Source organism: Cordyceps fumosorosea (assembly GCF_001636725.1).
Source record: "Cordyceps fumosorosea ARSEF 2679 chromosome Unknown scaffold_1, whole genome shotgun sequence".
In the NCBI taxonomy this organism is placed as follows: Eukaryota; Fungi; Ascomycota; class Sordariomycetes; order Hypocreales; family Cordycipitaceae; genus Cordyceps; species Cordyceps fumosorosea.
In genome coordinates this window covers 2,770,964-2,796,825 of record NW_017387301.1, presented here as the reverse complement: position 1 = coordinate 2,796,825, position 25,862 = coordinate 2,770,964, and the positions used below count along the sequence as shown (strand labels likewise).

Sequence of the window (25,862 nt, the reverse complement as noted above, 5' to 3'; positions counted from 1 at the left end):
GGAAGATTGGGTTCAAGAATGCACAAACTTGCCTGCTTGATAAGATGTCTTTGTCTTCTTCGGCCAAAGTATTTCTCCGTCCGAAAGCGACAGTCACCTGAAAGGCTGTGCGGACTTCTCCGATTGCCGTTCTCTACACGAGGATAGAGAGACATATCACATGTCCCTCGCCTCTTCCATAGTTTCGAAAAACGCTGTATTATATTGTTGACTGCAAGTAAGATAATGCGACTAGCCATTTTGCAAACTGCTACTGTCAGCCGTCCTTGAGTGCTACATAATAAGAGAGCTGAATCCTGTGATCGCCAACATCCATACCCGCTACGGGCCTTCCTTCTGCAGCTTATGTTGGAACTTTGGGGTATATAGCCCGGGGCCCTTATAACAGTAGCTATCCAAGTTCAAAATTGATTTCAGCTTGATCAGATTTGAATCACCTTGTGCGCTGATACCCCGTCTTCAACCTTGCCTGTCTGTCCCTGGAACTCTCTTATACTCACGATTCACCGATATTTCCCAGCACCATGGAGACGCCGCAACTGAGATCTCTCTCCGTTTCAGAGTTAGATGTGCGAAGCATTTTCACTTCTGGACTCCTCACTGTGCTCTTCATCTATGCGGTTGCCATCTGCAGAGCCTACTGGCTCGCCATGTCACTGTCACCTCTCAACGCCGTCCAGGGGCCCCCAACTCAGCACTGGTTTTTTGGGTTTCTAAGCTCTAAAGAGGCTCAGGCATTTCAAATGTCGCCGCTTCTACTAGAATACTGCGCCAAGTTTGACGGCGTATGGGCTTCGCTCTTCACAAACCGCAGACCCAGCCTAGTCCTTGGAGATCTCGCCGGCATCCACCATGTGCTGAATGATTCGCATACGTACGCCCGCTCCCAGGTACAAATGCGAACCACACGACTCATATTCGGGGATGGCTTGGTTGCGGTGGACGGAGACCAGCACAAGCGCCAGAGGCGAGCCATCGGGCCCGGGTTCAGCAGCACAGCCATCGATAGTATGCTGCCCGTTTTTGCGGCGCTTACGGAGAAGCTAGCAAAGAGGTGGTACCGGGCCCTTGGCTCTCCCTCGTTAGAAGCCAAATCGGCTGCAAATGAAACGCGGCGCGCCATCGAAGTCAACGCGTACGGAGACTTTGAGAATCTCTTCATGGATATGATCGGCGAAAGCGGCTTCCAGTATAGGTTCGGGTCACTGGAAGGACATAGATCAGAGCTTGAAGCTGCCTTTGTGGAGGTGGCACAAGCCGCTACCACTGGATCGCTCTACTCTCTTCTGAGGTCGCAGCTCCCCTTGGTAGAGACGTTTGGGCATTGGTTCGTCCGGGAACAGATGCATCTCGACCAACTCAAGCAGAACATTCGTACCATCAGTCTGCGACTGGTTGAAAACGCCAAGGCGCACTTTCAATACACTGGTGCGGATGAGAAGGTTTCCGGAAGAAGGGACATTCTCGGCCTGCTTGTGCAGTCTAATCTCGCCGCGGACGCCAAGCACCGCCTCGAGGACGATGAGATTGTATCAATCATCCCGACACTGCTTTCAGGGGGCTATGATAATAATGCGTCTGCCATGTCGTATGCCGTCATGGCCATGGCCCAGACACCGTCCACCCAGAAGCGCCTTCGTGAGGAATTGCTCGCGCCGCCATCGGGCTGTGAAGACTGGAAGAGCAGCTCGAAGGCGCTGGAGAAGCTGCCGTACCTAGACGCCATGTGTCGAGAAACCCTGCGGCTCTACAGCCCGGCGCACTCCATCCCCAGGACGTGCACCAAGGACGACGTCATTCCTCTCAGCAAGCCCATCAGGCTGCGTGACGGGAGCCTGACCAGCGAGATCCGCATCGGCCGCGGCGACGATGTTATCATTCCGCAGAAGTGGATGAACGTAGATCCTGCGTTATGGGGCACTGATGCGAACATGTTCAGGCCAGAACGCTGGCTCCAGGATCCAAACCACAGGTACTACACCGGCGGACTGAACCCGGTGATCTCAGGCCACAAGCACTCTGGCTGGAGCAGTTTGATGACGTTTTCAATTGGCCCGAGAAACTGCATTGGATATAGGATGGCCATTTCTGAAATCAAAGTTAGCTTGGCCTTGTTGGTCGCGAAATTCGAGTTTCTCCAACATGATGGGATGAAGGATGTTTATGGACAGGTCCAAATCGTAGACAGGCCGCGGGTTAAGGGCGTGAAGGGGTACTGCATGCCATGCTGGGTCAGGGCCATCGAGGAATAGCACTTGGCAGATTGAAGAAAATCCATCATTTCGGCCTTGCTAATAGTTGGAATGACTCGTTGACCTGTGTAGCCGTGTATCTACTGATTGATTGATACATGTTAGTTAGCGCGTAGTGTATCTACAAGTAGCGGCTTTAACAGGCCCCGCGAACGCAGTTGCATCAGTTTTTTTTTTCTAAATAAATTTCATGATATTCGCTTGAATTTAGCAGTAATCTGTCAACTACCACGCATCTTTGTAGCATTTGGCTGACTCGTTCACTTGTGCAGTGTTTGGCATTGACTTAGTAAGCTCTGGGTTATGGGTGGTGCCTGGCTACTTGCCTCCATTCGGAACGCTGCCGTGTCCACATGTCGACGCTCAACGTTCATAGCTCCACGAAGCAACTACGCACCTCTAGCGCACACGGCACCACGGCTTCCAACGCAGCAGACACCGATCGCAATTCGAGAGCCCCCATGAAGGAAGCTATCCGCTGCCATGGCGCTTGATCCTGGCTCGAGAGCGTGGACTGGCTCACCCGAGAGCTCTGGTCGCGATTCCCCAATCCCGCGACAATGGCGCAGCCAGCCTGGTGGCGGTGCGCGCTTCGTTTGACCAAGCCGACGACAGCTGACTGATGGTTCAAATAGATGAAGCGCTTCCTAAAGATAAAGCATACCGAAGATACGCGTCGGGTGTCGAAAAAGCCCTGGCTCTCTTCGAGACGGCGCTGGAAGAATGGGCCGACTACATATCTTTCCTCAACAGGGCTCTCAAGGTTCGTCGCGTCTCCTCGGAAATTGAAATCTTTAACTGACAACGTCCAAAAGGCTCTACAAGCACAACCATCCTCCAACACCACGATACCAGCAAAGGCGCTCCTGTCGAAACGCTTGTCGCAATGCCTGAACCCCACGTTACCCTCCGGCGTCCACCAGAAGGCTCTCGAAGTCTACAATTACGTTTTCGACACCATCGGTGCAGACGGTCTATCCAGAGACCTTCCACTATACCTCCCCGGGCTTGCGCCGACGCTATCCTTTGCCTCGCTCTCCGTCCGATCACCATTTCTTGAACTTCTCGAAAAACATTTGATCAAGCTGGACGCGCGGTCGCTACGCCCCGCAATGCGCTCAATAATATTAGCTCTTCTCCCAGGTCTAGAGGACGAGACAAGTGAAGACTTTGACCGCACGTTGAAGCTGGTCGGAAGTTTCAAGAAGGCTATTAGGCCGGCTGATAGTAAAAAGCTGACAGAGCATCACTCTGTCGGTGACGATTTCTTCTGGCAGTGCTTCTTCTTAGCTTCCATTACCAGTCACAGCCGGCGCGGTGGTGCATTAGCCTATCTCGTACGACACCTTCCAGCACTTGGCGCTTCGGCCGGAGCCTCAGACGCCGACCAACGCAGCCGAGAACTTGCTACCATTGTGACGTCGCCTGAGCCAGGGCTACTAGTCAGATGCTTTGCCAGTGGTCTAGCCGACGAGCAGGTTCTTATTCAGCGTGGATTCCTCGATTTACTCGTATCTCATCTACCTCTTGACTCAACTGTCCTACAAACTCGTGTCAAGACCTCTGATCTGGAGCTCCTACTAAAATCGGCTGTTGGGGTGGTAATTAGACGAGACATGAGTCTAAACCGTCGCCTATGGGCTTGGCTGCTGGGTCCTGAACCCGCAGTTCTAGAAACTGAGCATACTCACGATACCGCTGGTGCTCAAGCGGAGCAGCAGCACGCCGATCTTTCAGCTCGAACGCAGTATTTCGAGGAGCATGGACTTGCAGCACTAACACGAGCGCTCCTTGGTATGATCAAAGATGCCGAGTCCAGTAGTGTCTCAGAACGTGCAAGGCCGTATCGCATTTGTCTATCTCTCATGGATCGATGGGAGATTGGCGGGCTAGTCGTCCCAGAAATCTTTCTACCAGTTGTTCAGAGTGTTCAGCGCTTCAAACAAAAAGCTTCCTCCCCGGCAGATTTCAAGGAAGTTTTGCGAAGCGCAAGCGTCTTTTTTGACGGCATAGAAAGTGGTCTCATATATAGTGAGATTGTTGCTCTTCTAGCTCGAGCTATCGGGCCTGGCGACTTGGGAACCGAGCAACGCAGTGAGAAGCTATCGCTCGTCAGCTTCATCATCGCCAACTTCAACGTCAGGGAAGAGGAAATGGTTACTATACACGCGCCTCTGACTTGTCTCGCTGCCCTATACATGCTTGAAGACCTCCGCGAGAGGCAAGCAATGGCCGGCGCAGTTGCTATAGAATTGGCGAATGAGGTTTTGTCGATTGTGTCGTCATTGCTGGATCTCGTTCCAGAGCGGACATTTCCAGTACCGTCGACAAACGCTACTCCGGGGTCGAAAGCCTTGTCTTTATCCAACATGGATCTCCTGAAGAAGATAAGAAACTTTTATGTTAACGAGCAGGGCAACCTGGATGTCTCACCCGCGCCATTCACAGCTCTCGAGTGTGGACAGCTTCTCATTCAAAAGGCTGCCAAAAATGTATACGACCGGGATGAGAAGGCTGGTCTGTCCGCAGAAATTAATATGCGGGTACGAATATTCCTGCAGGTGCTCACAAAGACCCCCAGGCAATATGAGTTTGAGGAGGAAGAGCTTCTTTTGTTCACGAGCCAAGAGGTGTCCGACGGAAAGTTTCTACCGTTCGCCGCGTTCTCCTCCATCCTAACTATGGTCTGTCAACTGTACTACACGGATAGGATATCACTTACACGACTATGTGATCTGGTATTACCTCTTGTTCGCCACGCTTGGTCATACCTGGCCGTATCCGAGCCCAAATACCATGTCGAGACTGTCCGCTGCCTTTGGCAGCTACAAACCGCTCTTACATTAGAACGTCGCGATATCGAGGCGGCCTTGTCCACTTTGATAGTTGAAAAGAAAAACCGTGATGGCGCAGATACAAGCCGGACGTTCAGTGTGCTTTGGACGCATACTTTGCAGGATAATCAGGCAGAGCGCCGCGGCTCAAGAACGGGTTTTTTTTCCGAGCCTCGCTCGCGGTTACCAGGCGCAGACTTTTTCGAAGTTATGCTGACACAACCTTTGTTCCTTGTCCTTGACGTATTACTGGATGAACGTACGCACCTGTATATGAATGTCAGGTCATGGCTTAATAGCATGATCGGCATTGATAGGTACGTGCTTGCGAGGCGTCTGGAGATAGCATACTGATTCACCTAGGCTTTTTCTCCTGTTCGCATCTAAACTTTCGAGCCTTCCTTTCTTGAGGGCTGTCAGGAATGTCATCACCACCGACGAACTGGACAAGACACTGCAACAATTTTCGGAAAGCGACGATCTGGATCTTTGTCTGTACTACCTACGAACCATGCACAATGTTCTGGTCTGCACAGGCGAAATCCCTTGGGCTATCATGGGGTCTAGGCATGTTGCCCTGTTTGATGAAAAGCTGCATGTCAGCAGTAAGTTTCCCAATGCCTATCCACTTCAGCAGTCAGAAACTAATACATCACAGCTGGCGGTGAAGGGAAAGAAATGACGCTCCAGGAGTTTCTGTTTCGAACCCTGATTAGATGCGTCACTGGAGAAGCAGAGACGCAAAATAGCGGTCTTATCGACAGAACCTGCCAATTGCAAAGATATGCTGTGATGATTCTCAACCAATTCCTCACGGCATCCCAACCTGGTCGCCTAGCTCACTTCCATGTGGAGAATATTTTGATTGACAGACTCTCGAAATCCATTGCAGGGCCCGACCCTCATATGCAGGTGCTTCTTCTTGACTCTGTATTCGCAGCTCTCAAACTCCAAATACCCGTGGCCACTGAGCGTCCCCTTTCTGCGACATCCGAAAAGTACCACTCATCAATGACAGATCTGACGCGACCTGCGCGGCTTTCAATATCAAATACAGACAGCCATCCGCCCCAACATGGTCTGCCTCCACAGCTTTTGAAATGTCTTCTTTCGGGGCTTGGTGCTCAAAACACCCAGCTCGTTCTTGATAGTTGGGTGAATTTTCTCGGCAGTTGTCTCCCACTATTTGGTGGATCTATATTCCAAATTGTCATTCCGTTGGTTGAGACTCTCTGCAAACAGATAGGTATAACGTTTGCAAACTTGAGAGCCACGTTTGGTCCCGCGGGAAGCAGCTTGAGTGCACAGGTTGCTGCGCCAGAAACTACACTTTTATATCTCTTGAATGGTTTAGAGCAAGCCCTTGCTCGCGCGCATGATCAGCTGCTGGCAGACGAAGCGCGAGCGCAAGCAGTGAAAAGCCCCGATCAACCGCAGTCGCTCTTCGGCAGTATGGTGTCTGGTGTTTTTCAGTCCGACGCTCCTCAAGGTCGCAGCGCGACTGCAAACGACCGTCTCACGGTGATTCTTGCTTTTCAAGATGCTCTCCGTATCTGCTACAATATCTGGTCCTGGGGCCAAGGGGACGACGTAGCTGCCAGCGACAGCTCTGCGGCTGCCTCGTTCATGTACACGTCCCTGCGTATGAGAAATCGCGCCAGAAGGCTCTTGGAGCACCTCTTTACCGCTGAGACATTGGAATGCTTGGAAACCATCGTTGACATCTGGAAGCAAGCCGGCTCAGACGCTCAAAAGTCTGAGGTCTTCAAATTTCTAGCTGCGCTCGAGGCTTCTCGCCCACGACAAACAGTGCCCTCCATATTCAACGCCATATACAGTCGGACAAACCCCACCGCTCTCGATCTTAGTCGCACGTCTACCTTGACGATCTCGCTCGAGGACATAGACCTTGGGTTCTTCTTGGTCAAGTACACGCAATCTCTTGATGATGATGCGATGGATGAGATCTGGCAAGACTGCATCATCTTCCTCAAGGACATTCTCGCCAACCCCTTTCCTCATCGGCAAACACTCCCTAGTCTTCTGCAGTTCGCCGCCATCCTGGGCGAGAAGGTTGACAATACAAACTTCGGCGAGCAACGCAAGATGCGACGAGAACTTGGTGATTTGTTTATTAAGCTCCTTGCGGCTCTGTTTACTACGCGACCTATCACCTTTACCGAGTCAACAGCCTCCAACGGTACCACAGAGAAGTCTACCAAGGGGGATGCCACCGATGCGCGAGACGTCGTTGACATTCTAGCCACCGTGGTGCCCAGCCTCTCCAAAGTCCTACCCGAACCGGACCGGGTGCTGTCCGCGGCCGGCACCATTTCCGCGAACGTGATCGGCCCTACGCTGCGCACCAAGACATTTCCCGACTCGGTCACGCGCAGCACGGTGCGCCTAATCCACGAGCTGTCCCGGCTGCCCAACAACCAGCGGTCCTGGAAGAAGGATGTCGGGGACGCCTTCAACGACGGCCGGTTCTTCGGCATGCCCCTGTCACTCGTAGCCGACGACTGGCTACCGCTGCTGCGGCAGTGGACGGCCTCGGACAAGGAGCGACTGCCAGAGGTGGTGGGCCGGATCGCGGCGCCGACGACGGCGGGCATCGTGTTCGGCGTCGGCGCCACCTCGGCGCGCCTCGAGGCCGACCGCAAGTCGCAACTCAACCTGCGCCGCGCCGCGACGCTGATCCTCGCCGGCGCACACGACGCCTTCGTCTCTGACCTCCCCACCGTCGTCGGGAAGCTTGTTGAGTTGCTCGCCGCGACCAGCACCTCGTCACCGTCGTCGACGACGCGCGCTGACGTCTACATGGTGATGCGCGCGCTCGTGCTTCGCACCGACCCGGTGCACCTCGCCGGGCTGTGGCCCATCGTCGGCGCCGAACTTCACGCGGCGCTTTCCTCCGTCGCGGCCCCCGACGGCAGCTCCGCCGCCGAGATGCACGCCGCCGCCGCCGTCCTCCAGGCCTGCAAGCTGCTCGACCTGCTCGTCTGCCTCGCCCCGGACGACTTCCAGCTGCGCGAGTGGCTGTTCATCACCGACAGCGTCGACGCCGTCTACCGCTCCTCCTCGTCCCGCCCCGTCGCCCTCGCCGACGAGCTCGCCGAGGACCTCGGCAGCGCCGCCGCCACGAGCACCACCACCACCCACCATGAGGACGGAGGCGTGCTGGCAGCGGCGGCGACGATGCAACGCGGCCGCCGCCACCCGCTCATCGGACCCGGGGGCATCGCGGACGACAGCGTGGGCCTGGACCGCCGCGACGAGCTGGTCGCCAAGGTGCTGCGGCCGTTCTTTGCGCAGCTCAGCATCTTCGCGTTCGAGTCGACGTACGCCATGGGCGCGCCGGACGTGCCGGGCTGCGTGCAGAGCCTGCTGCGGGACCTCTTTGACGACAGGACCATAGTCAAGGCATTGTGAGCAAGGGGGGCGAGGGAGAGGCGCAGCTGGGGAGGAGGGAAGGGGGACAGATATTTTCACGTAGACGCAGTAATGACAGTTCTTTTTGTATTCTTCTTTTATTACACGTATATTGTTCAAAATTGTTTTATTTCCTTTTCAAGCGAGACATTGCAACGTCGAATTACCCAATATTCCAGTATACGCCAATAAATCCCATGTAAACGCCTGAACATTTTCTCTTTCGTCATCACGCTCACCACCACCATTTCGCCTCTTGTCTCTTCCCAAAGAAACCACAGTAACCGCTTATTTCTGATATGAATTTTACAGCAATGCGAGCGCATCGGCGTCTGGACCCAGGACGCGCAGCACGATGCTCTCAAAGGCGCCGCGCTCCATTGCCGCGCCAAAGGCGACGCAGCGGACAACGCCCTTGAATTCGCGCTTGAGGGCCTCGAGGGTGTCGGGTCGGAGAAGGTCGTCGACAGGGTAGCGGCTGGCGAGCTCGAACCAAGCCTGGACGGGGGCGACCTCGTCGCCGCCCGGGTTGAGGGACTGGGCGAGGCCGTAGAGGGAGTCGAGGGTGACGGTGGAGGCGGGCCAGCGGAGGGTGGGCGCGCTGCGGAAGCGGCTTCGGAAGGCCTCGCGCTCGGTATAGATGGACTCGGGGGCGTTGGCCATGAGGTAGGACGAGGCCATGAGGGTGTGGCCCTTTTCCTCTTCGGTCTGGGCGCTGTGGTTGTGGCAGTCGCCGACCCAGAAGTGGTCCCAGCAGACGTGCTCCAGACTGTACGGCAGTGTTAGGATCTGCGAGCAATTTTGGTGTTGGGATTTGGTACTTACGCGAGAATAAAGTTGATGACGCTCAGCTCTTGGGCGGGTGTAAGTTGGACCTGGCCTTGTGACCAAGCTGCCGACACTTGGCCCGTGTAGTAGCTGCTGTTGGTTGAGCTGGGGTTGACGCTGAAAGCCGGTGTTCCCATGAGCTTGTTTGAGCTAAGTGTGACGATGAGCTCCTCGTCTAAGCCATAGTTGCCGGAGAGGAGCAAGTCGGTGTTGTCCATGATAGGATATGCGGGCGTAGGTTGTTGTGAGTTGTCCGTGTTTTGTGCGTCAGACAGTACCGTCGCGGCACTGGGAGACCCTGTGCTATGAGTGAGGCCCGGAGGGCTGGGAATGCCGTTTTGATCCAGGAAGGCCATCATGTCGTCATTTTCGCGTCTGAGGGCGCTTGTGTCGTGCTGGGCTTGTGTGATGAGCTCGCGGAGCTGTGAAATGTCCATCTCGAGCTGCTTGACATAGTTTGCTTTACGCTGGCGATGTTGGATCTGAGCCCGACGAACTTGAGCTCGGCGAACTTGGTTCTTGGACAAGCCATCCTGATTACCCGGACTGCTGTCCGTAGCTCCGGCTAACAACGATTTGGTCAGGTACTTGTCTCTTCTGAAGCGCTTCATTCTGGCAGTGTCTCGAACAGCGGCGCTGGATATTATAAAAGGCATTATGATGAGGGCTTGCTGCGGCACCACAGTGAAGGAGGAAGGAGAAGGGAAGAGGGGTAGAAGCTCTGCATGTGTATAAGTGATGTGTAGTGGAGGGGTGAGAAGGATGGAATCTTGCGAGCTTGACGGCCAGGGTTAGAGATAAGAAGCGAACATTTCCAACGTAGTGGCGGCTAAGAAAGCGACTGGGCTTGCATAGTATGGGGAATATATGAAATTATTATTAACGCTCAACTGACAACGAGGCGGTGGAGGCGGCGTCTTTTGGCATGGGAGCCATCTTGGCCGTTCCAAAAGGGGAAATGACAAATCATGGAGATGGAGCGTGCTTGGTGCTCAAACACGACCAGCTGGCAGGTAGCGTTTTGGCCTTGACGGTTGTTTTGGGAAAGGGGGGCGGCGGGAGGAGGGGGAAAGCTGGGATCTCAGTTGCCGGGAATAAAAGCAGCAGCTGGGAAACGAATTGGCAAGAGAATGCGAGCGGGAAATCGTGTCGGCATAGGGAAGGGATCCATGCAACCGAACGAACGAGCAGGGCGGGGGGTCTGCGGCGGGCGAGCGAGGGCGCGGGCGTGATGAGGTTTCTTGTTTCTACTCACAAGTGGACGTGGCAGTCGTGGATTTGGAGCCCGACGACTTCTTATCCTTTCCCTTTTCCTTGTCTCGCTTGAGGTAGGACAGGAAGGATGGGCGCTCGACGGGGTCCTTGTCGGCCATCGTGGTGTGTCATATGTTGTTGGCGGGACGGACGGATGACAGCGTTGTGTGCTCCTGCCGACAGTTGGGATGGGACCGTGAAGCCTGCGACAGTGAGCGATCAAAGCGGGCGGCCGATGCAAATGTTTCCGCTAGCTCGAGGTCCGTTGAGTGAACTGTACCGTCTTGGCGGGGAAAATGGAAGGATTTGAGATATGCAGGCAGGTAGGCCGATGGCGTGGTTGGTTTGGGGGGAGGTCGGAGGAATAAGGCGAGGTAAGGTATCCGTACTGTATGTTGTATTGGCCTATGTAAGGTCGTAAGAGGGCAGTAATAAGCGGGCAATCTAGGGGCAGCTTGTCAGGTGTAGCTTATTATTAGCGGGCTTGAGTGTTTCGGGGTTGGTGATGCATCCATCATCTGTCCACTAGTTACTGCATGCTCCAGGTTGGTGCTGTCCCGTTATCGAGGCGTCATCTCTGTTCTTCATCGATGGAAAATTCATCTGCTGCTGGTATTACAGATTGCTGCTTATTGCTGGAATCGGTGTTGAGCTGAGAGACAGCCTCGCAAGCGCAAATCCGAGCTGCGAGGAGAGAGGTAACGAAAGAAAGTATTCCAAATCATCGACGCCCGTTTGTTTCCTCATTACTGAGTCCCACGCATGGCTCCACTCGAGAGCCACAGCCACATGTGGCATGGTCGATGGCAGCATCAGATCTACTCATGTACCGCGCCCGCCTGACTTCTATGCACTGCTATATGATATGATGTCTTTGATCTCCTCCACAATTCCAAATCGCTTCATCATCAATCAATATCGTCCATCCCGCGGTGCCGTCGCAAACAATCCCCATGCCATGCGGATAGACAAATACGTTTCTCATGCCCTACAAATCCTAGAACATATGTACATAGATTGTTTCTACCTGGTCTTGTAGCCGGTCCTCCACGCTCCCGCTCGGGACGCTCCCAGAACGGACGACAATAAGACAAGCTATCAACTGTCACATGTCTGCTAGTTCTGTTGGAGGACATAGGTGAGAAACAAGAACAGCAAGGATTCCTCCCCTGTGTTTTTCTGTCTTACTTTTTACTTTGCTGCAGGCGTGCTGGTGGCTTTTCGGCACATGGCGCGGCTGACCTCGGAATAGAAACATGCAGGGTAGCTATCCGTACCACCAGCTTCGGCTTTTCAACGCCCCGACCTCAAAACAGAGACAGAAAAAGCAAACGGTCACTCAAATCAAATATCACGTTTTCAACGTATATTTGTCTTAATTTATTTGTACGAAGTTGTCTTCGCCCCGGTCTCTGCCGAGAGTTAGTAGAGTGTCGGTGACAAAGCTGTATGAATACGCCACTTTGATATACAACTTGCACGGAACAAGAAACAGATCGGCTACCAGGTAATTCCAGAACCAACAAACAAATCGTAAAGATTCATACTCCTCCATATAGATGCATGTTTTTATTGAATTATAGCTTAGACTTTCTCATTCCTCGTCTTCCCTCTTCCCTCTTCCCTCTTCCCTGGCATGAGATATCGTATCGCCTAGTATCGACACTACTACCCAGTTAACCAATCACCGGGCTCAACCGACCTCACGCGCACACCTCCCTGCCGTCCGCCTTGCGGTAATAATAGTAGCACGCATCATATCCGTTGAACCTTCCATACCCGTACCTTGTGCCTGGCTATGTTGCTCGTATGCCTCATCGCCAGTGTCGACAGTCGACGTCCTCCGCGCCTTGGACGTGCAGTATCGATGACCAGTTGCTTCTGCCGTCCTTTGCTCCTAGCCTCATAGATTTCCATCATCCATTGGCCTCACATTCCTCATCTAACCCCAGTCAACCTTGCAGCCATGTATCGCGGTAAACTCACGCGCCCGGACGCCGTCGCCGACAGCAAGTACCACCACCCGCCCGTCAAGCCCTCCTCCTCCTCTCTCGCCTCCGCCGGCGCCGAGACCGACACCCGCGCCGTCACCCGCACCCTCCTCCTACCCTTCGACTCCGTCCCCGCGTGGTACGCCGAGAACCCGTACATCCGCACCGGCTACCGGCCCGTCTTCGCCGCCGCGGGCCCCTGCTTCCGCAGCTGGGCCTACCTGCACAACCAGAGCGGCAACATCTACACGCACCTGGTCCCCGGCGTCGCCGCCGTCCTCGGCAACGCCGCGCTCCACCACTACCTGTCCGCGCGCTACCCGGGCGCCTCCCCCGTGGACCGCGCCGTCCTGCACGTCTACCTGACCGCGTGCGCGGCCTGCTTCGGGTTGTCCGCGGCGTACCACACGCTGCTGTGCCACTCGCGCGAGCTGGCGGACCTTTGGATCCGGATCGACTACGTGGGCATCTCGCTGCTCATCATGGCGTCGTTCGTGCCGGGGCTGTACATGGGTTTCTACTGCGAGCCGGGGCTGCTGTGCGGCTATCTCGGCGCTGTAAGTGACAGTCGTCTCGAGGATGCCCCAAGGTTTGGGCGGAGGGGCCTTTGATGCTGACGTTTTTTTCGGTTAGATATTCATCATGAGCGCATACAACTCCTATCTTTCGCTGTACGGCAAGAATGAGTCCAAGGACTGGCTGGCCTCGCGGCTGCTGCCGTTCCTCGCCCTCAGCCTGTCGGCTTTCATTCCCATCTTTCACGCCGTACTTCTCTTCCCGTATGATCAACTGCAAAAGCAGTCTGGGCTCAACTATTATTACCTCGAAGCCGTTTTCATGCTCACCGGCGTTGCTTTTCTGGTTGTAAGTGACCTTGGTGGTCGTGGATGTTTGTGGTGCGCTGCTGACGATGAATCGATAGACACGGTTTCCCGAGTGCTGGCTACCGGGAAGGTTCGACATTTGGGGGTGCTCCCACCAAATCTTTCACTGTTTTGTTGTTCTTGGCTCGGTGAGCCATTTCGTTGGTATTCTGTCGGGCTACGATTACAACTATACTCATCCACGGTGCGGAATCAGGCATGTAGCAACCGAGCTGTGAACAAAAAGGGCATGGCAATGGCGTAAAGAGCAAGTGAATTTCTTTATCACGAGACGACTTAGTAACGGCGAAAATGGCTTCTGGATTAGGCAAAAATAGACGGCATATCGGCAGTTCTTCTTCATGTTGTGTGTCTTGTATGCCATCTTTGGTGTGCTAATCGTGATCCTCTTCTGTAAGACCCGGACAACCATCCATTTTAGCATCTGGATATACCATCTTGCACCAGAAGCAATATCTATGCTGCTCACGGAGATGCTTCAGCAGGCGTTCCAGCCGCTCATGCACATCTACGGCATTGAACGCGTCTAGCTCTGGGTCTTCCTCGTCCAGGTCTTCGGCCACCGCGTACACTGTGCCGCGCTTCCCGAGCGCCGTCTTGTAATCCGGGTCGTCGTCCTCTTCCTCGTAGGCGGGGAGGCGCGAGAGCGACTGCTCCAGGTCGTAGCGCATCCGTCGGTCACGCTCCTTTTCCTCGCGGTGGCGCACCAGCCCGCGGTACAGCACAGGCACGGATCTCAACGGCCTTGAGGAAATCGGCCGCGGCGCCCTGCCGCCCTTGTCCCTCCCCTCCGCGTCGTCTTCCGAGGCCGAGGCGTCACCCCCGTCTCCATCCTCCTCCTCGTCCATGCGCTCGACCAGGCGCTGCGCGGCGAGGAACTGCTTCTCCAGCTTCGCGTCCTCGCGCTCCCTCCTGACGCGCTCGCGGTACTCGTCCGGGTCCAGCTTCTGCACCTTCGCGTCCGACCCGATGACCTCCTCGGCGACCTCGCGGAAGCGGCGCTTCTTCTCGGCGTCCATGCCGACGCCGCCACGGTCGTCCTTGAGGCTGAGGTGGATGGGCTCGGTGCGGCCGCGGGCGGTGCCGTCGGCTTCCTTCTTGCCGAGGCCGCCGCCGGCGAAGCCCATCCGGGCCATCATGGCGAGCCCCTTGCTCGTCTTGGCGCGCCGCGGGTCGTCGAGCAGCGACGTGGCCAGGGCCTTGTCGCGCGCGGCCGCCTCCTCCTCGGCGAGCTGCGCCTTGGACTTGATGACGCCGCGCGCGCGTGACTCCTTCTTGAGGCGCTGCGTGCGCTGGAGCGAGGATTCCGTGGCGGGCGCGGGGTCGTCAAAGGTCATGTTCATGTAGTCGTCTTCGGCGTCGTCGCCCTGGGCCTCGGGGCAGCCGGGCTGGTTGGTCGGGCTCATGGCGACATGCTGCGATTGGTGATGGCGCCTTGGGTAAATCCAAAGTTTTTCTAACGTGCAATGCGCAGAACATTAATCGTGGCCTGAAGTGGTAGAAACAGCTACGGAGTTATCCGTTTGTTGAAGTATTTTATGCTCTGATTTCATGCGAGTTGCCCCACTTTCTTCCCTGCGACGGGGCTCCAGGGGTCGTCGAAGCTGCAAGCTGGCCGATTCGAACTGCCAGGGTAGCGACGCGCCACTATATTATACTTTTGGTAGGGCATGAAATTATTCGGACTGGCCCTCATTCTTTCCCTCTTACAAGGTCCAACGACGACGCGGCTTCCAACAATCAATTCATCTGCCGGGCGCGACGCGTCAGACTAGGCAATCATGAGGTTTTCGACACTGTCGGTCGGCCTTCTGGCCCTCCTGACGCCATTGACGGCGGCATGGAGCAAGGAAGGTGAGTCGACCCCAAGAGAAGCGGCCACGTCTGCCGGTTTCCAAGATCCGTTGCACGGGCTCGCTATAACGTTGGCGTGATCAATGGTGCTGTTTGCTAACGTATTTCCCGCCGCAAAGACCGCGAAATCTTCCGTATCCGCGACGAAATCTCGGCCCACGAGGTTGACCCCGAGGCCACGTTCTACGACATCCTGGGCATCCCCAAGCAGGCCTCGCAGGACATTATCACGCAGGCGTACCGCAAGAAGTCGCGCGAGCTTCACCCGGACAAGGTGCGCCAGCAGCTGCGCGCCCGCAAGCCCAAGGACGGCGCCAAGTCGGTCAAGGGCCCCTCGTCGTCCGAGATCAACGCGGCCGTCAAGAAGGCGTCGGACCGGCAGGCGCGCCTGTCCCTGATCGCGGGCATCCTCAAGGGCCCGTCGCGCGACCGCTACGACCACTTCCTGGCCAACGGCTTCCCGCTGTGGAAGGGCACGGACTACTACTACAACCGGTACCGGCCCGGCCTGGGCACGGCCATCACGGGCTTCCTCCTCTTCGCCGGCGGCGCCGTGCACTACCTGATCCTGTACATGAACTGGAAGCGGCAGAAGGAATTCGTCGGCCGCTACGTCAAGTTTGCGCGCAACACGGCCTGGGGCGGCAACATCCCGGGCCTGAACACGGAGCCCGCGGCTGCTGCGGCCGCGGCGCCCGAGGAGGAGGCGGAGCAGGACCCGGCCATGCCGGTGCCGCGTAACCGCAAGGAGCGCCGCATGATGGAGAAGGAGACGCGCAAGGAGGAGGGCCGTCCGTCCAAGAAGAAGGACCGCAAGTCGCGCGTGGCGTCCAAGTCGTCGTCGCGAGATGCCTCTGTTGCGCCGACCGGCATCAAGAAGCGAGTCGTTGCGGAGAATGGCAAGGTTCTCGTCGTCGACTCCCAGGGCGACGTCTTCCTCGAGGAGCAGGACGAGGAGGGCAACGTCCACGAGTACCTCCTTGACGTAAGTAGAGCATTGACGTATTGCTACAAATGATGATGAAAGGGGAACATAATCGCTGACAGAGATGTTTTTTTTTAGCCTGAGGAGTTGGCCGCGCCTACTTACAAGGACACGGCCGTCGTGCAGGTCCCTCTGTTCCTGTTCAAGGCGTCCGTAGGCCGTCTGTTGGGCAGCAAGGCCGATGCCGAGCCCGATGCCGAGGAGGATGCCGCGGCAGACGACGACTCGGACGTGCCGCAGAACACGCCGAGCACGGACTCTGCAGGCGAGGACTATGAGGTGATCAGCAAGAGCACCGAGTCGCTTAGCAAGGCCAAGTCGAGCGGCGCAGAGCAGGGTGGCAAAGCGAGCAAGCGCAAGAACAAGAAGAGGTAGATGTGAGATGATGGTACTGGGAAAAATGAAGGTCAAGGCATGTACAGTTAGAATTAACACAAAAAAAAGAGGAAGAAGAAGAAGCAGAAAGAATAAACACAAAAGGCGGAAGGCTATGGCGTGATGGATGGAAGGAGGCTGGCCTTTGTGGTCGGTGTGTGGTTGGGGCCAGCAGGTGGAGTGAGACGGGCTGCCTGGAGTGAATCAATCTTGGGTTTATCCGTTTGATTGGGTGTGTAGAAAGTAGAAAATGGAACCGGGCTGTTTATAAAAAAAGAAGGAGAGAGAGAAAGGTATTATAGAGGAGTTTGCTTGTGAGGATTGGCATATTAACTATACAATTCAGTAAAATTTTGGTTCGAGGGTTGGGTTTGCTGTCTTGTGTGTACCAGTTATGCAACAGTCTTGTGCACAAGTTGCGGCTGCACAAAGTCGCGGCACGGTATGAGGAGATGTGCAGGCAGACGCGTGCATAAAAACAACGGCTGCCAAATCTTTGATTTTGACAAGCAAGTCTTCGGATATCCGCACAAAGAAAGATCCGTCTCATCTCAGACATTGGCGATTGACTGATTGCAGCAGCTATTACCTACCTGTGGCCCATTATCGGCCGCTCGCAGCGGCATGTACCCGTACCGCGACCAGCACCGCCGTGATCTTCTGGGCTCGGCCATTCACGGATCGCCCAAGAACCCGTGTTGTGTGGTGTTGGGGTGGGAGGAAGATGGCACAGATCACCAAGCAACAAGGGGGGGGGGGGGGTGGCATGCAACGGTCCCAGCTTGGGCGAATGACGAGGCCGCTGTAGCCGCCCGCGCGATGATGGCTTGTTGCCCCCGCACCGGCCCGGGGGCTTTCCCTCCAACTCCCGGGGGTCCTCTGCGGCTGTGATTGGCCGGCGCCGGCAGCTCGCTAGCGGTGTCTGGGCCATCGAGCGGCTGCGAGCATGGCCAATGGATGGCTTTTGGGCAAGGGTATTCACAGAAGGCTTGTTGAGCCACTCACACCAACAAGGAGGAGGAGGAGGAGGAGGAGGAGCATGGGCAATCTGCAGAGAGAAAGCAGGGGTTCATTTACCCGTTTGCCTTGTTCAATGCTTCAGCCCACAGCTGCAGCGCACTGATCTGTCTGTCTGTCTGTCTGTCTGTCCGTCTTCCCAGCCTGCAGCATCTGTACATTCTCCAGCCACCCGAGTCTCATCACGCCCTCTCTCTCTCTCCTCCGTACGCGCCCGGCTTCCACATCCCGAACCTTGTCCCTTGTTCTGTCGAATTGTCTCGTCAGTATGCACTGCACGCCCCTCCCTCCATCACCTTGCTTGCCTACCTGAGCTTGAGCCTTGTGTCGGCAAAGCAGCGAGTAAGGCAGGCAGGTTGGTGCTACAGCTCGTGCATTGCATGCAACCCTTCCTCCTCCTCCTCCTCTATCCCCATGACTTGTTCAGTGAGAAAGTGAGGCCTTTTCCCGCTTCCCTTTCCCTTTCCCTTGCCTTCTTCTTCTTTTTTTTTTCATGCCCCCCCCCCCCCTCGTGTAAGCCCCGTCCGTCAACTCGACATTCGTACTACTCCGTTGCATCATCGCTGCATCTTTGCTAGGAAAAGGCGAGAAAATTATTGATAATTCAGAGCATAGAGAAGGAAAGAGAGAGAATTATCCTTGTACATTAATTCTGCGCACACCGTTCTAGCCGCCGCCCCCAACAGCTTTTCTCCGCCCTCTTACAGCGCAGGACCACTCTCCTCCCCCCCCCTCCTCCATCTCCAACCCGGGCGCCTAAATCCAGTCCTATCAGAGCGAGTCTGCACCACCCTCACTATCCACGGCCTGTTTTTACTGCAACCTCCTCTCTTTTTGGTACATGCTTTTCCCCTCTCTGTCTCTGTCCCTCTACTATTTCTTGTGAGGCTAAAAATCCACACCAGGCCTTTGCCGCCAAACCTCAAAACTGCCTCTACTCCCACCAAGCCCTCCCCCTCCCTCTCTCTTCTCGCCTTCTCCCTCTCGATTAGCTGGTCTCATCCGTATTCTCTCGTGACTCTTTTCGATCTCTGTTTGCATTTTTATTTCCTCCTTCTCGTGTGCCCAAAACATCTTTCCTCAACTTGCATTGCACCACTCACATTACACGGAGAGGTTCACAGGACTGTGTCCTACACTTGGGCTTTTCTTTCAGTGTCGCGCCACTTAGACGGGATCACGAAAGCCAACTCCAAGCCCGACTTCACCTCTCCCCCAACTCAAACAAAGACAAAAAAGACTTATTCACAATGATCGGTGCGCATCGTACACCCAATCTGCCCATCCGTTGAGCTAGCCGCTCTAACACACGTTCCAGGCTCAGACGACAAGAGGCGTCCTACCGCCCTCAACCTCACTCCCGCCCGGTCCGCGACGGCCGTCTCGACGGACTCGGACTCGTCCTCCCTCAAGGCCCCGCGCACGCCGCGCTTCGCCGAGGCCACCTCGGTGCACTCGCCCGTCGACCATGCCGGCGCCCACGGCCGCTCGCCCTTTGACGACCCGGAGAAGCAGCACGAGGTCCAGGCCGTCGGCTTCGGCTACATCGGCCACGGCGGCGACGACGACGAGGCCGGCGCCGGCGCCGCACCCAAGTCACCCCTCAAGAGCGCCATGAAGGTGCCCGGCACGCCCGGCCGTCACCTCGCCGCCAACCCCCTCAGCCCGACCTTTCGCGAGGAGGAGATGCTGGAGAAGCGCGAGGCCTCGACCGATGCCGAGCAGGCCCGCGATCTCGTAAGTTGGGAAACTACACGCTCGGTGGCTGTTCAATCCCTAACGTGACAACAGAAAATCAAAACCCGCGTCCGCCTCGCCAAGTTTGCCCTCCGCGGCGTCAACTTTAGCTGCTCCCTCATCATCCTCGCCATGATCTCCTCCTCCTTCGCCATCTTCAACAGCACCAAGCAGCTGCCCACCCAGAGCAAGATGCCCTCCTGGGCGCAAAACACAAAGACCTGGCCGCAGAAGCTCGTCCTCGCCATGTCCTGCGTCTCCCTCGGCGCCTGCGTCCTCGTCTTCCTCGCCTACTGCCGCGGCGGCCACCGCCGCGCCGAGCGCATCGGCACCTACTACACCATGTTCGCCATCGGTTGGTTTCTTGTCTCCCTGGTGCTCTGGGTGGTCACCGCCGCGCTCTTCCAAAACTCCAAGAACAACTCGGGCAACAAGGACATGTGGGGGTGGAGCTGCGTGGACAACCAGCGCGCCCACGTCTTCCACGACAAGGTCGACTACGCGCTCGTCTGCCGCCTGCAGAACTGGAGCCTCATCTGCATGATCATCGAGATCGTCGTCGAGGTCATCTGCATCACCCTCTACTCGGTCGTCTTCTACCGGTACTACACGAAGCGCCGCCTGACCAAGTCGATGGACATGCGCGACCGCGCCAGGTCGGACCTCTACCTCGCCCAGCTGCGCTCCATGTCCGCGCCCAACACGCCCGGCTTCGTCTCTGGCGGTCCCAAGTCGCCGGCCGCTTTCAGCACGTACGCCATGTCCCCGCGCCACCCGCCCGCCGCGTACCAGAACATGGGCGCCGGCCCCGTCCCGGAGGCGAGCCCGTTCACGCCCGGCGGCCAGAACGTGGTCGTCCCGGACTCGCAGTTCGGCAGCCCCTCGCCCGGCTTCAAGCTGCAGCGGCCGCCCGCCAAGGCGCCCTCCGCGACCCCCAAGCTCGGCGGCGGCGCCTTCACCCCGACGTCCGCGACGCCGCCCCCGGCTCCGGACTTTGCACAGCCCCTGCCGCAGCAGCTCGCGCCCCAAGCGGCCAACGAGCCGGTCTACGACGCCGTTCCCATCCCGGGAGCGTACGCGGACCAGGCCGTCAAGAGTCCACCCGCCGACCAGGCGCACTTCCGTCACGCTTAGAGCCGGACGGTTGTGGTTGTTGGAAGTTTGTAAAGGGGGAAAAACTGCTGGAACAGCCAGGAACGATAGGCATTGGGGACTTTTATACCATGTACGGCGTTGTTTGCTTACAAGCATTGGCAACTTTCTTGTGTGCTGATTGAATTTTTTTTTTTCATCTTCTTTGTTTCCTTGTTTCCTTTGTACATTGGATCTGGAACCAGGGTAGCAGATGACTTTGATGGATGCGCAACGGCTCGGATGTCGATGGACGCCAGATCATGTCTCTTTTTATATTTCTAGTCTCTCTTTACACATCGTACATCTCACGGTACTCTCAAGTACATTTAATACACATCATTGTGAATACATGCTGTCAGTCAGTACTGTCAAACCTTGGCCACTGGTGGCGGTGCCTGTTGCCATTATTCAGTGTGTGCGTGGTTGCTGCGTCCCTTACTTTTATCTGCATCTATGTTGATCATGACACGCACTCGAAACAGTCACGCAGCAGACGGAGCGGTAGTTTAAGAAAAGTATTTTGAAATACAAAGGAAATCAGCCATTGCAATTAACTTTTGGTAGCCCTCCCACACCTCGCAATTAAATAAGGTGCCAACAAGGAAGCTGCCAGAGACCTTGTTTCTTCAGGCTTTCTTCCATCGCCAACGAAGCCCAATTCCTTTCGTGTCGTCACTGCTCTCATTCTTTCCCTTCTATTTCGTTTTTGTCCTCCGCATGCAAAAAAGTGGTGGTAGTTTTTGATTCGTAGGACAAATAGTACTAAAATCGCCGCGCGTTCATAAAATAAAGACGTCGTGGGTTTCGTAAAATGGGGCCGCGGGGGGAGATTTCATGTTAAGAAGAGGAAAACGGAGAAATAGGACAAAAAAAGTAATGCGGCCCCAGAGGAAGAAAAAACAAGGCGGTATTTTGTTGTAGGCCCTCTGCTCTGCGCCCTTTGTGCCTAGCACTCAAAGAGGGGTGCCCGCAGGAGAGGGCCGGTAAGACGGCAGAAGTGCTTAGATGAGGTCGGCGACATTCATGGGCATCTCCTCAATCTGGGTGCTGTAGAACTGCTCGATCTCACGCATCATACGGACGTCCTCAGCGGTGACGAAGTTGATGGAGACACCCTTACGACCGAAACGACCACCACGGCCGATACGGTGGATGTAGTTCTCGCGGTTGGCGGGAAGGTCGTAGTTGATGACCAGAGAAACCTGCTGGACATCGATACCACGGGCCAGAAGGTCAGTGGCGATCAGGACACGGGAAGAACCGGAACGGAACTCCTTCATGATCAGATCACGCTGAGCCTGGTCCATGTCGCCGTGCATGGCCGAGACGGTGAAGTCACGGGCAGTGAGCTTGTCGGTGAGCCAGTCGACCTTTCTGCGGGTGTTGCAGAAGATGACAGCCTGGGTGATGGTGACAGTCTCGTACAAGTCAGAGAGGGTGTCAAGCTTCCACTCCTCCTTCTCGACAGCAATGTAGAACTGCTTGATACCTTCCAGGGTGAGTTCGTCCTTCTTGACCAGGATACGGACGGGGTCGCGCATGAAGCGGGTGGTGACCTCAAGGACGTCCTGGGGCATGGTGGCAGAGAGGAGGACGACCTGGGTGGACTGGGGAAGGAGCTGGAAGATGTCGTAGATCTGGTCGGTGAAACCGCGCTAAGGAAGAGTCAGTATCCGAAGTCCAAAAGCGACAGGCTGTCACAACATACAGAAAGCATCTCATCGGCCTCGTCGAGGACGAACATCTTCATGGAGTCGGTCTTGAGGAAGCGACGCTGGATCATGTCGTGGACACGGCCAGGAGTACCGACAACGACCTGGGGGCCGTCCTGGAGGGCCTTCATGTCATCACGAACCGAGGTACCACCAATGCAGGCGTGGCACTCAATGTTCATGAAGTCGCCAATAGCGACGACGACCTTCTGGATCTGCTGGGCCAGCTCACGGGTGGGAGCAAGGATGAGAGCCTGGCACTGCTTAACGGCAGGGTCGATCTTCTGAAGGGTGGAGATGGAGAAGGTAGCCGTCTTGCCAGTACCAGACTGGGCCTGGGCAATGACATCGTGGCCCTTGATGACGGGCATGATGGCGCGCTGCTGGATAGCAGAGGGGCGCTCAAAACCGTAGGCATAGACTATAGAAAGGCGACTGGTCAGGACACTGCTGGCGGCGAGATGCGCAGTCGCGCATAACTTGATAGTAGGTAAACTTACTACCACGGAGAAGCTCAGACTTGAGATTCATGTCATCGAAGGAGTCAACAGTCTCATCATAGTTGGACTCGATGTGTGCTGGCAAGAAAAAGGCATGTTAGCGATGCTGTGCATTGTCGTCTTTGTTTTGCTGTTGGCGACGCTGAGAGGCGCAGGACCAGCCTTATCGCGGCGCACACAAATGCCATGGAGGGGAAAATATTGCAGTGGGCCCTGCGCTGGCCGCGTAGCGCCCCTTGCCCCAAGGATTTTTCCCGCCCCGCGACGAGTTGCGAGCGATGCGACTGGTTCGCCAGCTCAACAAAGAGCGTCAGAGAAAGGGGATCACTCACCCTCGGGGACATCCTCGAGTCCCTTGTCGGTAGCCATGATTGCGGTTTGGGGTAAGAAAAATCTAGATCAAGCGCAGCTCGACCTAGAAGTGTAAAATTCGTGGGGTGGTTGCGGTTGAGGAAAAAATCGCAGGCTTCTCACGAAGGAAGACTGCGGCCGGCGAAGTCGGTAAAAAGAACAAAAAGTAGTCGACTAGATTCAAATGCTCTCGAAATCTACGAGAGTCAAAGAACCTAGGAAGAAAAAGCGTATTATACCTGGTGGTTGGTTGTTTGCAGAGGGTTGAGAGAAGAGAAGAAAAAAAAGCTGAGGGGCGATTTGCTCGACTTGTATTATTTTTTTTCTTCCCGCCCACCAGTGCGTAGCCAATCAATGAGGCGCGTGTGAAAGAAGTGGGGTGAGGTTTAGGGTACTCTCTGATTAGCGCGTCCGGCCAGCAAAGACAGAAGTACCGCGTCCCGTGGCATCACTGAGCTGCAGGCCATGGAAACGGATTCATTATTTTATGTCTGTCCTGCCCACTGATTCCCTGGTAGTTAGGTAATGGGAGAGCCTCGATTTCAATCCTGGGCGGGCTGCTTCTTGGTGCTGCAAGCACTGTGACTCGAGTGGATGTACGCCCGCGCAGGTACATACTGCACTGTGGGCGGTACAGCCAAATTCAAGTACCACATGGGTACCCAATCTGGGTCTGCATAAACTTTTTTTGCGGGCGGTTTGATACCGCCACCAGTTCGAGGGAGCCAAGACACATCTCAATCCCATCCGCCATTTCAGTGACTCGCCTCGTTTGCCTCATGCAGTCGTTGCAGTCATTGCAATCGTGGCTGACCACTCATGTTATTTTGATTTGCCCGCCCACTACCAAATAGGCGTTTTCTTTCTCATCAACCCTGCGCCACTCTGACTCATATAACCACTTTGCACCACGGTACCTCGGTCCTGCAGAAGCAATGCCTTCCGCCATATCGTCAGCGCTTCCTTTGGCGCACAACATCAAATGCGAACTCAAGACCAGTGACTCAACGCCACTGGATGCCATTCCAACGCATCATCTCGGAGTTAAACCATTAGGCAACCGTTACTTATCCGGTGGCACCGATGCCCGCCTCTTCGCAGGCACTCTCGGAGGGCTGCCCGATGAGATGCTCATGCTGTTGCTGGAGCGGCTAGATGTGTCTAGTCTTCAAAGTCTAAGTGCATCATGTAGATTTTTATATGCATGTTCGCATTCCGATGAGCTCTGGAAAGCTCTGTTCTTACAGTAGGTCATCTGCCTCCCTCAATTAACCATGTTGCATCCGAACTGGCTGCTTTTGCTCTCAAAATAGCCCTGCAAAATAAGCATAGGAGCAGAATCAATTTACAAATGTTAAAGAGCTCACACGGTTCATGCATAGAGTGAATGCTAATCCTATTCCATAGACAACCGGTTGCCGCCAGTGCAAGGCTAAAATGGAACGGAACATGGCGCCGTACTTTGCTTGCCATTAGCGACGAGGCCAAGGTGGACTGCAGTCAAGTTTTCTCTGACGTACTTCATCGACCTTTTGCATGTAGTAACATTCAACTCGAGCAATATGCGGAAACAATACCGAAGCACAATCAAATACGGCGTTTCAAGGACATATCATACGACGAGTTCGCGACGAGTTGGACGGAGGAGCCTTTCATCTTGACGGAGTGCATTCAAAACTGGCCAGTGTGCTCAAAATGGACGGCAGACTCCTTACTAAAGTCCTTTGCCGATGTTGAATTCCGCGCCGAGGCTGTGGACTGGACCTTCTCGCGCTACAGTGACTACATGTCCAACAACCGAGACGAGAGCCCGCTGTACCTATTCGATAAGAACTTTGCCGAAAAGATGGGTATTCAAGTCGGAGAAGACCCCGGGGCTTCTTATTGGAAACCTCCGTGTTTCGGCCCAGACTTGTTCGAAGTCTTGGGCGCGGAGAGGCCGGCGCATCGATGGCTTATTGTTGGGCCGAAGCGAAGCGGCTCTACTTTCCACAAGGACCCCAACGGTACGAGCGCGTGGAATGCTGTCGTCCAAGGCGCCAAGTACTGGATCATGTTTCCTCCGACTGCTCAAGTCCCTGGTGTCTACGTGTCCCAGGACAGCAGCGAGGTCACCAGCCCGTTGAGCATCGCCGAGTGGCTGCTGACGTTCCACCAGGAAGCGCGGCAGATGGCGGGGTGCATCGAGGGCGTCTGCCACGCCGGCGAGATCCTACATGTCCCCAGCGGATGGTGGCATCTGGTGGTGAACTTGGAGAGCGGAATTGCGCTGACGCAAAACTTTATCCCAAAGTCGCCGAACCTGAGGCTCCTGTCGGAGGCACTGGCCTTTTTGAGAGACAAGCCGGACCAAGTATCGGGCTTCGACTGCGACGTGACCGAGCCTTTTGCTTTGTTCGAGGAGAGACTTCGTGCACATGATCCGGAAATGCTGGAAAAGGCTTTGGAGTTGGCGGATAGAGCGGGGGGGAGGAAGCGGAAGTGGGATGCTGTGGTCGAGGCAGGTGAGGAGCAATCTGGTGGTAGCGGTGGGTTCAGCTTTGGGTTTGGGGGTGATGAAGAGGGAATTGCATAGACGAGGCTGCGGTTTTGGATTTTGTATATCAATGGTGAATTTATCTGGGAATATTAGAGCGGATATGAGAGTATGAATGTACCAAGGTTCTAGTCCAGAATTATGGTGTGATGGATGTGCATGAACCTAGAATAGTATTTCAATTAA

The 25,862-nt window shown here is 55.5% G+C and overlaps 9 protein-coding genes across 9 annotated transcripts; 6 read left to right on the top strand and 3 right to left on the bottom strand.

The window, feature by feature from the left end:
• Window positions 1-524: 524 nt before the first annotated feature.
• Window positions 525-2,252, top strand: ISF_00902 (Cytochrome P450; the record flags this gene model as incomplete). The annotated part of the gene is made up of 1 exon (XM_018844509.1): window positions 525-2,252. The coding sequence occupies one exon, from the start codon at window positions 525-527 to the stop codon at window positions 2,250-2,252; it is 1,728 nt and encodes a 575-aa protein (XP_018708959.1).
• Window positions 2,253-2,735: 483 nt separating this feature from the next.
• On the top strand, window positions 2,736-8,518 carry ISF_00901 (cellular morphogenesis regulator DopA; the record flags this gene model as incomplete). The annotated part of the gene is made up of 4 exons (XM_018844508.1): window positions 2,736-2,835; window positions 2,888-3,015; window positions 3,068-4,936; window positions 6,524-8,518. 4 exons carry the CDS (start codon window positions 2,736-2,738, stop codon window positions 8,516-8,518), a joined length of 4,092 nt encoding a protein of 1,363 aa, XP_018708958.1.
• A 306-nt stretch (window positions 8,519-8,824) lies between these two features.
• ISF_00900 (hypothetical protein) lies at window positions 8,825-10,719 on the bottom strand (the record flags this gene model as incomplete). Its single annotated transcript, XM_018844507.1, has 3 exons — window positions 8,825-9,287; window positions 9,344-9,911; window positions 10,602-10,719. The coding sequence occupies 3 exons, from the start codon at window positions 10,717-10,719 to the stop codon at window positions 8,825-8,827; spliced, it is 1,149 nt and encodes a 382-aa protein (XP_018708957.1).
• Window positions 10,720-12,566: 1,847 nt separating this feature from the next.
• ISF_00899 (Hly-III related protein) lies at window positions 12,567-13,693 on the top strand (the record flags this gene model as incomplete). The annotated part of the gene is made up of 3 exons (XM_018844506.1): window positions 12,567-13,148; window positions 13,225-13,455; window positions 13,514-13,693. The coding sequence occupies 3 exons, from the start codon at window positions 12,567-12,569 to the stop codon at window positions 13,691-13,693; spliced, it is 993 nt and encodes a 330-aa protein (XP_018708956.1).
• Window positions 13,694-13,849: 156 nt separating this feature from the next.
• On the bottom strand, window positions 13,850-14,881 carry ISF_00898 (D111/G-patch; the record flags this gene model as incomplete). The annotated part of the gene is made up of 1 exon (XM_018844505.1): window positions 13,850-14,881. One exon carries the CDS (start codon window positions 14,879-14,881, stop codon window positions 13,850-13,852), a length of 1,032 nt encoding a protein of 343 aa, XP_018708955.1.
• Window positions 14,882-15,256: 375 nt separating this feature from the next.
• Window positions 15,257-16,689, top strand: ISF_00897 (DnaJ domain protein; the record flags this gene model as incomplete). Its single annotated transcript, XM_018844504.1, has 3 exons — window positions 15,257-15,329; window positions 15,449-16,314; window positions 16,393-16,689. 3 exons carry the CDS (start codon window positions 15,257-15,259, stop codon window positions 16,687-16,689), a joined length of 1,236 nt encoding a protein of 411 aa, XP_018708954.1.
• Window positions 16,690-18,956: 2,267 nt separating this feature from the next.
• On the top strand, window positions 18,957-20,577 carry ISF_00896 (hypothetical protein; the record flags this gene model as incomplete). The annotated part of the gene is made up of 3 exons (XM_018844503.1): window positions 18,957-18,972; window positions 19,025-19,443; window positions 19,498-20,577. The coding sequence occupies 3 exons, from the start codon at window positions 18,957-18,959 to the stop codon at window positions 20,575-20,577; spliced, it is 1,515 nt and encodes a 504-aa protein (XP_018708953.1).
• Window positions 20,578-21,578: 1,001 nt separating this feature from the next.
• On the bottom strand, window positions 21,579-23,158 carry ISF_00895 (eIF4A-like protein; the record flags this gene model as incomplete). The annotated part of the gene is made up of 4 exons (XM_018844502.1): window positions 21,579-22,232; window positions 22,286-22,710; window positions 22,790-22,867; window positions 23,122-23,158. The coding sequence occupies 4 exons, from the start codon at window positions 23,156-23,158 to the stop codon at window positions 21,579-21,581; spliced, it is 1,194 nt and encodes a 397-aa protein (XP_018708952.1).
• Window positions 23,159-24,577: 1,419 nt separating this feature from the next.
• Window positions 24,578-25,715, top strand: ISF_00894 (Transcription factor jumonji; the record flags this gene model as incomplete). The annotated part of the gene is made up of 2 exons (XM_018844501.1): window positions 24,578-24,597; window positions 24,683-25,715. 2 exons carry the CDS (start codon window positions 24,578-24,580, stop codon window positions 25,713-25,715), a joined length of 1,053 nt encoding a protein of 350 aa, XP_018708951.1.
• Window positions 25,716-25,862: the final 147 nt, after the last annotated feature.